Source organism: Hyla sarda, chromosome 6 (genome assembly GCF_029499605.1).
Source record: "Hyla sarda isolate aHylSar1 chromosome 6, aHylSar1.hap1, whole genome shotgun sequence".
Lineage (NCBI taxonomy): Eukaryota > Metazoa > Chordata > Amphibia > Anura > Hylidae > Hyla > Hyla sarda.
Window position 1 is genome coordinate 107,208,362 of NC_079194.1, and position 17,328 is coordinate 107,225,689.

The 17,328-nt window shown below is 46.3% G+C and overlaps 1 protein-coding gene across 1 annotated transcript in view; it reads left to right on the forward strand.

The window, feature by feature from the left end:
- Positions 1-12,833, forward strand: part of LOC130277451 (uncharacterized) — a 110,472-nt gene extending 97,639 nt beyond the window's left edge. The window contains exon 9 of the mRNA XM_056528123.1: positions 11,257-12,833. Within this exon, the coding sequence (XP_056384098.1) occupies positions 11,257-11,452 (196 nt within the window). The 3' untranslated portion in view covers positions 11,453-12,833. The remainder of the gene's footprint in view (positions 1-11,256) is intronic.
- The last annotated feature ends 4,495 nt before the right edge of the window (positions 12,834-17,328 follow it).

Here is a 17,328-nt window from a genome sequence, read left to right on the forward strand (position 1 = left end):
GGCGCGGTACAAGGGAGTAGACAGAAGCAAGGTCGGACGTAGCAGAAGGTCGGGGCAGGCAGCAAGGATCGTAGTCAGGGGCAACGGCAGGAGGTCTGGAACACAGGCTAGGAACACACAAGGAAACGCTTTCACTGGCACTAAGGCAACAAGATCCGGCGAGGGAGTGAAGGGGAAGTGAGGTGATATAGGGAAGTGCACAGGTGTAAAGACTAATTGGAACCACTGCGCCAATCAGCGGCGCAGTGGCCCTTTAAATCGCAAAGACCCGGCGCGCGCGCGCCCTAGGGAGCGGGGCCGCGCGCGCCGGGACAGAACTGACGGAGAGCGAGTCAGGTACGGGAGCCGGGGTGCGCATCGCGAGCGGGCGCTACCCGCATCGCGAATCGCATCCCGGCCAGAGGCGGTATCGCAGCGCCCCGGGTCCGTGGAACCGACCGGAGCGCTGCAGTGAGAGGAGTGTAGCGAGCGCTCCGGGGAGGAGCGGGGACCCGGAGCGCTCGGCGTAACAGTACCCCCCCCCTTGGGTCTCCCCCTCTTCTTGGAGCCTGAGAACCTGAGGACCAGACTTTTGTCCAGGATATTGTCCTCAGGTTCCCAGGACCTCTCTTCTGGACCACAACCCTCCCAATCCACTAAAAAGAAGGTTTTCCCTCTGACCTTTTTAGATGCTAAAATTTCTTTGACGGAGAAGATGTCCGAGGAGCCGGAGACAGGAGTGGGGGGAACAGATTTGGGAGAGAAACGGTTAATGATAAGTGGTTTAAGAAGAGAAACATGAAAGGCATTAGGAATACGAAGAGAAGGAGGAAGAAGAAGTTTGTAAGAGACAGGATTAATCTGGCGCAAAATCTTGAAAGGACCAAGATAGCGTGGTCCCAACTTATAGCTAGGGACACGGAAGCGGACATATTTGGCGGAGAGCCATACCTTGTCTCCAGGGGAAAAAATGGGAGGAGCTCTTCTTTTCTTATCCGCGAATCTCTTCATGCGTGAAGAAGCCTGTAAGAGAGAATTTTGGGTCTCTCTCCATATGATGGAAAGATCACGAGAAATTTCATCCACAGCGGGCAGACCAGAGGGCAAGGGGGTAGGGAGGGGGGGAAGAGGGTGACGGCCGTACACCACGAAAAACGGGGATTTGGAGGAAGATTCAGAGATTCTGAAATTATACGAGAATTCGGCCCAAGGTAGAAGATCTGCCCAGTCATCCTGGCGGGAGGAAACAAAATGTCGTAAATAGTCACCCAAGATCTGGTTAATTCTTTCTACTTGTCCATTGGATTGAGGATGGTATGCAGAAGAAAAATTTAATTTAATCTTGAGTTGTTTACAGAGAGCCCTCCAGAATTTAGACACAAATTGGACGCCTCTATCCGAGACGATCTGCGTAGGCAACCCGTGAAGACGAAAAATGTGTACAAAAAATTGTTTAGCCAACTGAGGCGCTGAAGGAAGACCAGGAAGAGGGATGAAATGTGCCATTTTGGAGAATCGATCAACGACCACCCAAATAACAGTGTTGCCATGGGATGGGGGTAAGTCAGTAATAAAATCCATACCAATCAGAGACCAAGGTTGTTCGGGGACAGGCAGAGGAAGAAGAAAACCAGCGGGCTTCTGGCGAGGAGTCTTATCCCGGGCACAGATAGTGCAGGCTCGCACAAAGTCCACCACATCAGTCTCTAGAGTCGGCCACCAATAGAAGCGAGAGATGAGTTGCACAGATTTCTTGATGCCCGCATGACCTGCGAGATGGGAGGAGTGACCCCATTTGAGGATTCCGAGGCGTTGGCGTGGAGAAACAAAGGTCTTTCCTGGAGGAGTTTGCCTGATGGAGGCTAGAGAAGTGGAAATCAGGCAGTCAGGAGGAATGATGTGTTGAGGTGAGAGTTCAATTTCAGAAGCATCTGAGGAACGAGAGAGAGCATCGGCCCTAATGTTCTTATCAGCAGGCCGAAAGTGAATTTCAAAATTAAATCGGGCAAAGAACAGAGACCACCTGGCCTGACGAGGATTCAGCCGTTGGGCAGACTGGAGGTAGGAGAGGTTCTTGTGATCGGTGTAAATAATAACTGGGAATCTTGATCCCTCCAGCAGATGCCTCCATTCCTCAAGTGCCAATTTAATGGCTAGAAGCTCTCGATCCCCGATGGAGTAGTTCCTCTCCGCCGGAGAGAAGGTCCTAGAAAAAAAACCACAAGTAACAGCATGCCCGGAAGAGTTTTTTTGCAGAAGGACAGCTCCAGCTCCCACTGAGGAGGCATCAACCTCCAATAGGAAGGGTTTAGATGGGTCAGGTCTGGAGAGCACGGGAGCCGAAGAGAAGGCAGACTTGAGTCGTTTAAAGGCGTCTTCCGCTTGAGGAGGCCAAGACTTGGGATCGGCATTTTTTTTGGTTAAAGCCACAATAGGAGCCACAATGGTAGAAAAATGTGGAATAAATTGCCTGTAATAATTGGCGAACCCCAAAAAACGTTGGATGGCACGGAGTCCGGAGGGGCGTGGCCAATCTAAGACGGCAGAGAGTTTATCTGGGTCCATTTGTAGTCCCTGGCCAGAGACCAAGTATCCTAGAAAAGGAAGAGATTGGCATTCAAACAGACATTTCTCAATTTTAGCATAGAGTTGATTGTCACGAAGTCTCTGAAGAACCATACGGACATGCTGGCGGTGTTCTTCTAGATTGGCCGAAAAAATTAGGATATCATCAAGATATACAACAACACAGGAGTATAACAGATCACGAAAAATTTCATTAACAAAGTCTTGGAAGACAGCAGGGGCGTTGCACAGGCCAAAGGGCATGACCAGATACTCAAAGTGTCCATCTCTGGTGTTAAATGCTGTTTTCCACTCATCCCCCTCTCTGATGCGGATGAGGTTATAGGCGCCTCTTAAGTCCAATTTAGTAAAGATGTGGGCACCTTGGAGGCGATCAAAGAGTTCAGAGATGAGGGGTAAGGGGTAGCGGTTCTTAACCGTGATTTTATTAAGTCCGCGGTAGTCAATGCAAGGACGTAGAGAGCCATCTTTTTTGGACACAAAGAAAAATCCGGCTCCGGCAGGAGAGGAGGATTTACGGATAAAGCCCTTTTTTAGATTCTCCTGGACGTATTCAGACATGGCAAGAGTCTCTGGGGCAGAGAGAGGATAAATTCTGCCCCGGGGTGGAGTAGTGCCCGGGAGGAGGTCGATAGGACAATCATAAGGCCTGTGAGGAGGTAGAGTCTCCGCTTGTTTTTTGCAGAAAACATCCGCGAAGTCCATATAGGCCTTAGGGAGACCGGTTACTGGAGAAAGCACAGAGTCACGGCAAGGGTTACTGGGAACCGGTTTTAGACAGTCCTTGGAACAAGAGGGCCCCCAACTCTTGATCTCCCCAGTGGACCAATCCAGGGTTGGGGAATGAAGTTGAAGCCAGGGAAGTCCAAGGAGAATTTCCGAGGTGCAATTGGGGAGGACCAAAAGTTCAATCCTCTCGTGATGAGATCCGATGCTCATTAGAAGGGGCTCCGTGCGGAAACGTATGGAACAGTCCAATCTTTCATTGTTTATACAATTGATGTAAAGGGGTCTGGTGAGACTGGTCACTGGGATGTTGAACCTGTTGACGAGAGAGGCCAAAATAAAATTTCCTGCAGATCCAGAGTCCAAGAAGGCCACAGAAGAGAAGGAGAAGGCAGAGGCAGACATCCGCACAGGCACAGTAAGACGTGGAGAAGCAGAGTAGACATCAAGGATTGTCTCACCTTTGTGCGGAGTCAGCGTACGTCTTTCCAGGCGGGGAGGGCGGATAGGACAATCCCTCAGGAAGTGTTCGGTACTAGCACAGTACAGGCAGAGGTTCTCCATGCGGCGTCGTGTCCTCTCTTGAGATGTCAGGCGAGACCGGTCGACCTGCATAGCCTCCACGGCGGGAGGCACAGGAACAGATTGCAGGGAACCAGAGGAGAGAGGAGCCGAGGAGAAGAAACGCCTCGTGCGAACAGAGTCCATATCTTGGCGGAGCTCCTGACGCCTTTCGGAAAAACGCATGTCAATGCGAGTGGCTAGGTGAATAAGTTCATGAAGATTAGCAGGCATTTCTCGTGCGGCCAGAACATCTTTAATGTTGCTGGATAGGCCTTTTTTAAAGGTCGCGCAGAGGGCCTCATTGTTCCAGGATAATTCAGAAGCAAGAGTACGGAATTGTACGGCATACTCGCCAACGGAAGAATTACCCTGGACCAGGTTCAACAGGGCAGTCTCAGCAGAAGAGGCTCGGGCAGGTTCCTCAAAGACACCTCGAATTTCCGAGAAGAAGGAGTGTACAGAGGCAGTGACGGGGTCATTGCGGTCCCAGAGTGGTGTGGCCCAAGCCAGGGCTTTTCCAGACAGCAGGCTGACTACGAAAGCCACCTTAGACCTTTCAGTGGGGAACTGGTCCGACATCATCTCCAAGTGTAATGAACATTGGGAAAGGAAGCCACGGCAAAACTTAGAGTCCCCATCAAATTTATCCGGCAAGGATAGTCGTAGTCCAGAAGCGGCCACTCGCTGCGGAGGCGGTGCAGGAGCTGGCGGAGGAGATGATTGCTGGAGCTGTGGTAGTAACTGTTGTAGCATAACAGTCAGTTGAGACAGCTGTTGGCCTTGTTGCGCTATCTGTTGTGACTGCTGGGCGACCACCGTGGTGAGGTCAGCGACAACTGGCAGAGGAACTTCAGCGGGATCCATGGCCGGATCTACTGTCACGATGCCGGCTGGCAGGTAGTGGATCCTCTGTGCCAGAGAGGGATTGGCGTGGACCGTGCTAGAGGATCGGTTCTAAGTCACTACTGGTTTTCACCAGAGCCCGCCGCAAAGCGGGATGGTCTTGCTGCGGCGGTAGTGACCAGGTCGTATCCCCTAGCAACGGCTCAACCTCTCTGGCTGCTGAAGATAGGCGCGGTACAAGGGAGTAGACAGAAGCAAGGTCGGACGTAGCAGAAGGTCGGGGCAGGCAGCAAGGATCGTAGTCAGGGGCAACGGCAGGAGGTCTGGAACACAGGCTAGGAACACACAAGGAAACGCTTTCACTGGCACTAAGGCAACAAGATCCGGCGAGGGAGTGAAGGGGAAGTGAGGTGATATAGGGAAGTGCACAGGTGTAAAGACTAATTGGAACCACTGCGCCAATCAGCGGCGCAGTGGCCCTTTAAATCGCAAAGACCCGGCGCGCGCGCGCCCTAGGGAGCGGGGCCGCGCGCGCCGGGACAGAACTGACGGAGAGCGAGTCAGGTACGGGAGCCGGGGTGCGCATCGCGAGCGGGCGCTACCCGCATCGCGAATCGCATCCCGGCCAGAGGCGGTATCGCAGCGCCCCGGGTCCGTGGAACCGACCGGAGCGCTGCAGTGAGAGGAGTGTAGCGAGCGCTCCGGGGAGGAGCGGGGACCCGGAGCGCTCGGCGTAACAGGGGAGAGGCAGAGTGAGGTAATGAATACGCATTAGCTGGGCTTAGCGCTGATGTCACAGTGCCTGAGGTTCGGCTCATAACCCCACCCATGCCACTTGTGTCTCATTAGCATATTTAGAAAAAAGAAGATAATGGGTGAACACAGGGATGGATCTGGGCATGGTAGGCATCTGGATTTGAAGATGTGTGGCAGATGAACAAACATTTTTAACTTGCCAAAAAGATGTGATCAACAAACTGATAAGAGTTTGCTAGTTACTTGAACTGACAAGCAAGCCTATAAAACAGGGCAGCCTGTTCAACCAATGCATAGCCCATGAAATAGGGCCATTACTGCTTATCTCAGCAGCAAAATCAAGCTGGTCCATTGCCCCGCAAAATAAGGGATGAGTATCTGATTTTGGGGGGTGATTACACAAACTCCAGAATGGGGCTCGACTCTTCCAGCAGAGCGCTCTGGCCCCTACCTTCCTAGATGTACTCGTCTTGGCAGTGACAGGCCGCTCAGTCAATTACCAACTGCAGTGATATCCCACCACTGCTGAGACCAGTTCATTTCGGAAGGGAGGGGCCAGAAGAGTCGGGCCCCTTTCTGGAGATTGCAAAGGGGCCCAGCAGGCTGTTCCTCCCCACGATTCAATTTTAAAAAGCTTGATAATTCCATTAAGGGTCAGAATGCACTGGTAATACTTTTGTCATGTATTCAGCTGTCCGAAGATTGTCTAGACTGGTTACAACTGTGACAAACTTTCAGCTGTGAGTAGAACTAGGCTATGTTTGCACGTCGGAATTTCCATGTGGAATTCCGCATTGGAATTCTGCACGGAGATTGAATTCAACGGGATTCTGCTACGCTGTGCACGACGAAATTTCCATGCCAGATGTTTCTGGGCCGTAAATTCCAATTTCTGTGTCTGCAGAAAGAATAAACCTGTTCATTCTTTCTACAGACTCCACACAGAATGCACAGCTGTCTATGAGACTGTGCATTCCTGTGCAGTCCTAGTGCCGGGATATTATGCCCGTGGCCACAGTCTGCAGAATGTCCGCACAGAGATTTTCTGTGTGGACATTCCGAGGCGTGAAAATAGCATTAGACTCTGTGCTTGTTGCTTCTGTCAGGGGTTCTGTTAAAGTTTCCACCACTTTTTATAGCCAAAATAAAGGAACCCTTATTCAAGGTCAATATGGTTTATTTGAAACTGCAAGACCAATTCATAACAGTGATCTTAAAGGGGTACTCCTCCCCTAGACATCTTATCCCTGGGTACCGCCGCTGCACCTGACATTCGTTTAGAGCATCGGGTGCAGTGCCAGAGGCTCGTGACGTCACAGCCACACCACACTTGTGATGTCACGGCCACACCCCCTCAATGCAAGTCTATGGGAAGGGACATGACTGCCGTCACCCCCCCATAGACTTGCATTGAGGGGGCGTGGCCATGACATCACAGTCGGGGCATGCCCGTGACATCAAAAGCCTCCTTTCCACATCACCAGTCATCTGGTACGGAGCAAAGTTCGCTCCATGCACCGGATATCTTAGGGTGCCACAGCCGAGATTACATGGGTCCCGCCCCTAGGATCTCGAGGATCTTATCCCCTATCCTTTGGATAATAGATAAGATGTCTAGGGCGTAGTACCCTTTTTAAACATGAAGAGGAAACGAAACACAACTGCTCATTGCACAAGTATTAACCGGAATGTTGCCATAATCTGTGCCAATTCAGAACACAGCTGACTCTTTGAGAATCACTGTTGTGCGACCACGCTCTAAATTAAAGCAAAGAAGATGTTGTAGAAAGAGAGAATTTTTTCTCTCTCTCGTTCCTTTTAATATATTTGTTCATTTCATATTTGTCACAGGTTTGTTTGCTAATTTTCATTTGCAGGCGTCACTTCTCCCAGCTAACCGGGTGCCTAAATGGGCCACTGATTTCTTTGAAATGACAGGCTGTAAATATGCATAAAAAAAGCATTGCAATTAGCGCGTGTGTGGTTCAGTGCTGCTTGATTTCATTGGCAAGTTTACCCACTGTGTTGATAAGCTACATTATCTAGAAAATTGGCCGCTGAAAAACAGCACCTTTGATTGCCAGCGAAAGTTTCAGATAACAGGGTGCTGAAGGGAATTATAATTGAGGTTGAATATGTTAACCAGGGTGTCACATGCTCCTTAGAAGCGCTAATTTATCAGCATGTTGGAATTTTTATTAACATTTGGAAAGCATCTCTGCCACACTAATGAACTACAATTGGCAGTTCAGATTTTAGTTACTGTCATCTATAGGAAGTTAAATGTAATTTCATTGTCGGCGGAGATATGTAAATTTATTTGTTCTGGGGCTACAGAAATTATACATTGCACACAACACAAATATGACGCGAAGAAGAGATAGCGCCAATCAGTGTCAGTTCCAACCAGGCCAGCCGCTGGTGAAATTGACGTGTTAGAGTTTTATTGTGTCCGGGTCTCATTAATAAAATGGGATGTTAATGCTGTTTGTACATTTAAATGGGAAATCTTTGTTTTAATCAAGGTTGTCAAAGCTGCAGGGGTTGGGGGCTCAGTGAGGCAATGTGACTCCCCCTCCCAGCCATTCTGACGCTCAAACTTTATAATATGCTTAGTAAACTTAATGTGTCCCTTATTGCTTTAGGGGAGGAGGAGGAATGAGGTTGGGGGGCAGGGGAGTACGGGACTTGTTTTGGTCATTTCAGCAAATTAATTGTCTATTGGCTGGACACTGTGGAGAAGTTACTTAATGATATTTCTGAGAAGCCAGTATATACTCCATATAACTGAATTATCTGCAGACTGTCTATAATATAGACGATAAATGGGGGTGGAGGGGACAGAGCACATAATCTGGCTGGCAAACGAATGGCAGTGAGTATCTACGCTAGGTGAAGACATTCCTAACTACCTCTCTGGCCCGGATTTTAAGGAGAATTTCCCCATGTATAAAAAATTGGAATTTTGGATTTTCCCCTACACCCACTGGACCAAGTGTGAGTACATAGCATCACTACTTACCTTCTTTGACAGTAAACAGAAATCTGTAAATATGTAAGGATCAGGGTTTGAGTGGCATGACCTTCCTTCAGACGGACTTCTGCTAGAAGTTACTAAAATGCTCTAAAGGTTGAGTCTCCAAAGTCCAATCCTCTCTCCCTAGGGAGCTGAAACCAGTGTAAGCTAGTTGGCCTGGCCCTGGTCAGAGAAGTGTTAGGGCCTATTCACACTAAGGAAGATTTCTCCTATAGAGATGAGCATGCCGCTGCCTAGCTACAGGCTGGTGTAGTGAGGTGCAGAGCAGTGGAGGATCCAGTTGTCTCAGGTAAAAAGTAAGGGAAAATAGCACCATCTTGAACACTTTATAGGGCCACAGTCTTTGCAGAGAACATAGATGGGCACAGAGCTGTGCAGACAAAACACTTAACCCCTTTGTTTTAATGACTGGTAGGGGTCATTGTGATAGGATCCCTACAGATCAGTAAGTGACAGGATGTCCTATGGTTATGCATTTGCTGCTACTGGAATAACCCTTTAAATGTCATAGGGCTTTATATATGCATCCATTTTCATTGATTGATCTGATCAGTAGTAAAATGTATATTTACTTTCCGATACATTTACTACATAATGTACTTTAGAGAATGGAATCAGGAATAAGGAATGAGATGTAAATGATGATGTGATAACAGGGGAATGTATTTTGCCTCGCTCAGCAGACTTCCTGTCCGGTAGATCAAGTGAAACACAACAACCAACAATTCTGGCATCTCAAATAGACATTAAACAAGATGCCCTTGTGAATATAGTTATTGTTAGAATTTATTGCTTTCAGAATGTGAACTCTATTATTGCCTGTTTTCTACCTATTCTGAAAGGGTATTTCTAGCAATTCAATCCAACGGCTGAATTCAGAACAAATCAGTCGTCTGTTTTTGTCTATATTTTAGGTCAATGGGGGAGATTTATTAAAATCTGTGTAAAAGTAGAGTGGTGCAGTTGCCCATAGCAAACAATCAGATGATGTCTTTCATTTTTAAAAAGGCCTCTGAAAAAGGAAAGAAGCTATTTGATTGTCCATAGCAACTGCACCGTTTTTCCTCTACGCAGGTTTTCCTCCAATGTCTCAAACAAATCCCTTTCTAGTACAAAATGAGGATTTTAGTCTATTCTGTATAACTAGAAAAGTGACTTACACTACCCACAATCTATTGGGAGCCTTGATCCCATCACATTGGAACATTCGCATATATAGTGATGATGGCCGAATCCCTCTATGGCACACTTTGGGGAGATTAAATGTGCTATTTTATAGTGAGATTCTTTTACCAGAGCTCGTTAGAATATGAAAGGTTAGCTCTTATTGGTTGCTGTGGAGAAAATAATCTGGGCCTATGTTTTTTTGGTCTGTAAAATGACTTATGTCTTCTGCCTCACATGACCATAGTTCTAATGGGAAAACATCTCCTAGAACCAACATATATTCTTTTTGTGGGGGTAGTGTCAAACCCTTTTTTGGCTGTTTTTTTTGGCACATATGTGGTATCCCGGTATCAAATTGCATCCGTTACCTTGTGGTGAGGTCCCCAAAGTCAGAGTCCCTTGTTACAGATGGGGTCCTCATCTATAGTTAGCCCCTTGTCACCCCTTAAATAGTTAAAATTATTCAAATCCAATGTGTAAATATGTAAGTAAAGTATACTTACCTTGTTGTAGCGTCGCAGGACCTGCGGGTCACGTGATGCGTTCCAAAACTCTACGGTTTTATGGTTCAAGGACCTTTGGGGTAAGTCAGGTGATCGCCCACCATGCTTTGTAAGGGTGAGTGACAGCTGACTCGGACCAATCCAAAACGGCCCTGCCCATATAAGGGAGCGGCGGCCATTAAGCGCTCTCTTTCCTCGTGGGCTGCTGATAGAGGAGGATCTGTGCAGTTGTCATCAGCAGTGACTAGGCCCAAGCCTTGCGGCAACGGCCATCTTACAAAACTGTGATTTATCTCAATCCCTCTTAAGTCTGCAGGATCACCGGACCTAAGCAGACCCCTAAATCTGGACGGATCTCTGCATCACTCCTAATTCTAATAACCTCTTGGATAAGCTAATGGTCCGCGGCATCTGTCAATCACTGCCGTACTACATAGAGACTGTATTGCTAATACTTTTGCTGTTAATTGGATGTACCGCAAGTACTTCAGTAAAGTTTATGCAAGTTCAAGTTCATCCCTATTGTGGACCTTCATTCATTTAAGCACGCACCTATCATTTCTGGGAAGGGTGGTGATAGGCCGAAGAATTACCTCAGCGTATTAACCCTCACCCTGGCGTCACGAGTGACAGGGGTTAAATTAACCCCTCAAATACCGAAGCAACACCCCCACTGTATTATATCCCCCAAGGGCTACCACACATACTTTGACATATTTTGAGCCATAAACTAGGTATAATATGATCCAGTCAGAAAATGCTTTTTTGTTGGCTTTTGCTGAAGCCCAAAAAAAAGTTGAATGTGCACCATTGCTTGCAGGGCTAGTGTCAGGGTTGTTTTAGTTTTTGGAGGCAGAATATTTTGCTTGCATTAAGTAGAGCACAAAAGAAAATGAATATGAGTGGTTTCCAAATGAGGCTATAGCTCTAGTTTGTACTTCAGAGATGCTGTTCCTACTGCTATTTGGATGGCATTGGGTCTTTTAGCCACCTAGACTCAGAAACAGATACAGGGAAGTAGCAAAGCCAATAAGTTAGCCCGTATGGACCCTTGTTTTAACCAATTATTATTATTATTATTATTTTTTTTTGCAGGGGCATCGTAGACACGCCACTCATCCATTCAGAAGCCTTAAAGCCACTAGTAACACGTTGGTTGGCCGATATACCTGCTGGCCGGCTGGCACAAGTGACGGATCTGCAGGCTGCTGTGGTGTACTTGGCATCAGAAGCTTCAGACTACATGACTGGCCACAATTTAGTTATTGAAGGGGGTCAGAGCCTGTGGTAACAAAACCTCCTACTTAACCTCCCCTTTGTAAGCCTGCAGACATGGGAATCTTAGTAATACTCTCCATTGTATAACTGAGCTTAGTAGTCCTTCCTGTACATTATCATGCATCATTTACTGTATATGCGGGCGCAAAGATAAAATATTTTTTCCTTTTATTGAATACATTTTTCATATTGGAATTGTATGTATATTAACATTTTGACTAGGCTTTGTTCACACTATGGCCCAGATTAACCAATTTGCCTAAGGACAGAAACTGTCTAGATTTGATCGTAGCAACCATTGGTAAGTCTAGGCCTTTGTATTTTTTAAACAGATTACATTGTAAACCAAAGGCCAAAATGCATTTAAAATTCCCTTCCCATTGTCTTCAATGCAAATATGGTGGACATTGTTTCCACCACACATTTCAAAAAGGTACATTAAAGAAGTGATAAGTTACTTATTAACACAGAAACCACAACAGGTACACAAAATGGGACAAATCCATAGCAGAAATCAGAGTAACTGCAATGGATTCCCTTTCCTTGGTAAACATTTAGGCTAGGTTCACAATAGCCTAAAACCTGGCTCAATCGTGTTTTTAATGGCCTGAAATTACAGCTGTCAGTTTGGGTAATCAGACCCGTATCAGGCTGGGTCTTGCGGTCTTAAAGGTGCACTCCAGTACTTTAAAACGTATCCCCTATCCGCAGACTAGGTACATATTGGGGTTTTAATATCTGTGTAAAAGGGAAACTCCATCTACAGGATAGGGGATAAGTGTCTGATCACAGGAGTTCTGGTTGTTGAGACCCCCATGATCTTCAGAACAGGGCCTGGATCTCCAAGTGCATGAAATGGAGAATTTGGCACACGCTCTGTGCACTATGGATGCTACCAAAATACACAAGCACTGTACTCCGGTATCTCTGGCTCTCCCAAAGAGAATTGATGGAGCATGTGCCAAACCCACCTCTTCTTCCACAGGGAGAGTCTGGCCCCTGTTCTCTAGACTGCAAGAAGTCTTAGCGGTCAGACATCCCTCAATCAGACACTTATCCCCGATCCTGTAGTTAGGGGGATAAAAACTTGTACTAGTATGCTAGCTTAGGGTTTAAGTTAGGCTCTGTTCACTTATTTTTTGTTGCTTCTGATAGAAGCCATGGTTGTGTTGCGGCAACTTATGACAGATCCCATTTGCCAGTACTGGAGTTTGTCAGTTCTTTTGTGGTTTTTGACAGTTTGGAGGCAAAACTATTGCTGAATGCTGCACAAGTTTGTGGTTAACTTTGCCAAAATTGCCAATAAAGCCACTCGCTATGTAGAGTAACAGGTTTTGTAACCTTCAGGGTACTTTGTAATAAAATGTCTTTATACTTTATACTATTAATAAAGAGATGCATCAAACTATACAGAGTGTGATCTGAATTATTTATCTGCACTTTTTGAATATACAATAGAAGACTTACATAGTATATTACACTTTCTCCTGATATTTATTCAGTAGTTATGTTTCTTAAAGTAAGTTTCTGGATGTGTAAACTTGGTTCCAGGGTACTTTACATTTGATAAGAGTTAAAATACATGACATAAATGCAGGTACAGTGAAAGTGACACATAGTAAATTGCATATTGATATGGCAGAAGAGAGAGGGAGGGGAAAAAGTAGGCGAGTCAGACAGTAGATCATCTATGAGCAGGTCGGTAAATAGCAGTTCATAGTTCAGTGGCAGCAGGATTATTGTAGGTCAAAGGCTTGTTTGAAGTGATGGTTCTTCAGGTTGAAGGTCTTGATGGTAGGCAAGAGCTGGATGTGTTGGGGTAGAGAGTTTCAGTGTATGGGATAAGCATAGGGGAAGTTTGGAGTCGGGGAAGTGCAGACAAGAGGAGAGCACAGGCAGAGGTCTTGAGAGGATCGAGATTATGTGAGGGTCAGTGTCAGGAGATTGGGTCAGAGATGTATGGAGGAGATAGGTTGAAGACGGCCTTGATTGTCATGGGGAACAGTTTAAACTGAATTTGATGGGCAATAGGTAGCTGGGAGGGGAGAGCCAGAGGAGAAGGGAGGAGACAAGTGGATTAGCCAAGCAGCAGAGTTCAGGATGGATTGGAGGGAAGCAAGATTATTTAATGGAAGGCCACAGAGGAGGTTGTTGCAGTAGTCAAAGTCAATGATGATAAGGGCATTTACTAATAGTTTTCTTGAGTCAAAGTTGAGGAATGTGCGAATTCGAAAAAAAAGGTTAAGGTGACAGGAGGTGGTTAGGGTCTGGATGTGCAGTTTAAAAGACAGCACTGAATCAAAGGTGACCCCAAGGCAGTAGACTTGTGGGACTGGGAAGAGAGAGGAGATATTGACTGTGATTGACAGATCGAGTGAGGTATGGGGGGAGGTGAAGCAAGAGAGGGGAAAGATGATGAATTCCATTTTCTTCATGCTGAGTTTGAGAAAGTGGGAAGAAAAGAAAAAAGATATAGCAGACAGACAATCTGGGATTTTGGGTAGGAGGGAGGTGACATTTGTACCAGAGAGGTAGATTTGCAAGTTGTAAACAAAGAAGTAGTACTTGAATCCATGAGATTCTATAATCTTTCCTAGACCAAGAGTATAGCCAGAAAAGAGTAGGTATCCCAGGCCAGAGCCTTGGACACTCCAACAGTGAGAAGGAGAGGTGAGGAGGTGGTGTGTGAGTGGGAGATGCTCCTGGAGAGGACTAGATTTTTGATGGTTAGAGATGAGAGAGTGTGTAGCAGGAGGCAATGGTTGATTCTGTCAAAGGCATAGGCAAGTCTGTCACTACAGGACAGGCAAACCAAGCAATTGCTTGGGGGCCCCGAGCAGAGCCTGTGCTTGTTCTACCGGGCCGTCCTCCTGCCCCTATGCCAGTTCAGCAGCTCGCCCTGTCGGCCGGCCGGGCAAGCAATGCAAGAACCTGAAGCTGGATGGGAGGCAGAGATTAAAGCCGCTCGACCTCCGGTCAGTGGCGGATCCAGGCCCCCCCCCCCGAGATTGTTGCCCCTCCTGTCCTATAACATGGTGGAGCGGGAGCCATCCACGGCAGGCCGGCGTGATGACATCACACCATCAAGCTGGCGCCCGGAGATCATGCCCCGTGGCTCACACTGCAAGAACGGGGCAGCATGTGAGAAAGCTGACAGCTGCAGAGAGCTGCTCGGGCGTTATGGTACAAGAGAATTATTAAATTCAGGGTGGGAGTGGCATGCACAGAAAAGGGCAAATTATAAGTGAGGGTCAAATAACAGGGGGGGAATTATAAGTCAGGGGCACATGTCAAGTGGGGCATTATATGTGAGGCGCACAGGACAGGGGTTATTATAAGTGAGGGGCACATGTCAGGGGGGCATTATATGTGGTGGGCACAGAACAGGGGGTATTATATATGGAGGGCACATGACAGGGGGCATTATATGTGCCCATGACTTTTAATGCCCCCCTGACATGTGCCCCTCACATATAATGCCCCCCTGATAAGTGCCCCTCACTTATAATAACCCCTGTCACATATAATGCCTCTGAGGGGGCAGGACAGGGGGCATTATATATGAGGGGAACATGACGGGGGCATCATATGTGAGGAGCACAGGACAGGGGTTATTATATGCAAGGGGCACAGGACAGAAAGCATTATTATTATGTGGGGGGAACAGGACGGGTTATAATTATTATATGTGGGGGCATTATTATTATACATGAGGGGCACAGAGTGTTTTGCATTTCAGAGGCTTTGTAGGCTTTGCGTGTGTAAGGTGCGGAGGGGGTGGAGGGAAGAGGTCTGGGCCTCCATGTCTATTTTGCTTGGGGCCCCCAAATTCCTTCAAAGGTAGAGAGGTTAAGTAGAAGAAGAACAGAATATTGGTTTGTGGCTTTGACAGTCAGCAGTTCATTAGCTACCCTGTTTAGAACAGTTTTGGTGGTGTGGTGAGGGAAGCAAACAAGATAACAGGTGGTTGAGAAGTGAGTTTGATGAGAGGTGGAAGGACAGCTCAAAGCAGACATGTTTTTCAAGGAGTTTTGAGGCAAAGGGCCGCCCAGACCCAGCATTTTGTTCAGAACACCGAGTGCTACACGGAAATTGTGGGGATCCCAGTAGCAGGAACCCTGCAATCAGACATCTTATCCTTTACTTTTAATAAGGAATAAGATGTCTAAGGGCGGAGTATCCCTTTTATGGTATAACACAGTGTTTGCCAACCATTGGGCCTCGAGCTCTTGCAAAACTACAATCCCCAGCATGCCCAGACAGCCTTTGGCTGAGAGTTGTAGTTTTGCAAAAGCTGAAGACCTGGTTGAGAAATACTGGTATGAGGGTCTACCAGCAATAGACCTTACAAGGAAGTTCTGTTTTGGGGCTACTTCATCACATTATGGAACAGCCTTATTGGTAATTTTTTTAAATAAATTATCCAAATTTCTACCATGTGGCTGTCTGGCAGGGTCAACAATAACATTTAGGTGCTTTATAGCATAGTCTGTGTCCTATTGAAAAGGTGTCAGCTGTGAGACTCATGGAATACAGGCTTCTAAAAATGTTCCTGTGTTCTATGCAGGGTCTATGTAGAGAATTTATGTCTCAGTAGACATGGTATCAAAATTACTGCTGCTTCTAAGGGGACTGATTTTAATAATAAGATAGGAAATTATTTATAATGCTGTATCCTGCTATAATAGCTTCCTAATCAGAGCTTTTAGTTGTGAACGAAATGGAGATGCAATTCTGTATATTTCCTCTAGAGGGCAACCTTTGCTCATTTTGTAATGAAATTGTCCCTGGGCCTTTCTTGGTATCTTTTTTTTACTTTGATTATATTGTTTCTCCAGTGTAAGTCAGCACCTCTGCTATTTTTCTGTAAGTTTTCAACATTAATGTCAAATATTCCATAATGACAAAAAAAAAAAAAAAAAAAAAGAATAGGATAATAGTCTTGTACCTAAGAGCCTGGGCTACATTTATGATATAAAAAAATAGCTTTTATTGGCAATTAACGCAATAATCCTTCCATGCCAAATTGCTTTACACTTACAATATTAAATGCTTTCATCTAAATTTGCATAATCTAAACTTTTCTTTGTACTTACTTGTCAGGTGTGTTTAATATTGTTTAGCCAAATAAGAGTATGAAAAAGTTTTTTCCTCCAGATGTTGAGTTTCATACTGGATAGTTCTGAACAAACTTCAACATGGCAATCCTGAGCAAATGCAACACATGGGCTTTGAACACATCGCATGAATTGTATCCTTTTCTTCTTGCAGAACTTCAACAGCAGAACTGAACTAAGCATGAGGATCCTAGGCAGAGGCCCTGTCTATTAAAGAGCTTATCCCACTATCAAAGTTATTGCCTGTCCATAGGATAAGGGATACTTATCTGATCGGTGAGGGTTGGTAAGCTTGGACCCCTACTGAAATAGACGGCTCTTCTACTAGGCCACTTAGGCTGCTGCCTAAGGCCTTGCGCTGATGAGGGCCTTGCTCAGGCTCCCAAACAAACAAGTACATAAACCCCTCTGTCACTTTAAGAGAAGCGAGTATGCCACATGCAGCATTGTTGAGTACGTCCTTACCCTGCCCTTGGCTGCTCACCAGAGAGGAGCACAGGGGACAAAGAAGAAGGAGATGCCTCATCCTGCTGTGATGTGACCCAACCATCAGTGATGGCTGCCTGCTTCAAGTGCGTCCGTCAGACACGGCTCGGCTCCATACACGCAATCTCCAGTGCCTCAATTGTTTTGCAGCAGCAAACGGTAAACACAAGAAGGGTAACTATAAGGTTATAAAATTAACAATGTTAATATCTACTGTGCCCTGGCCAGCTGGCCCATGCTATGCCCTATTATCGCCCAAATGCACAGCACAATTACAGTATTAGTA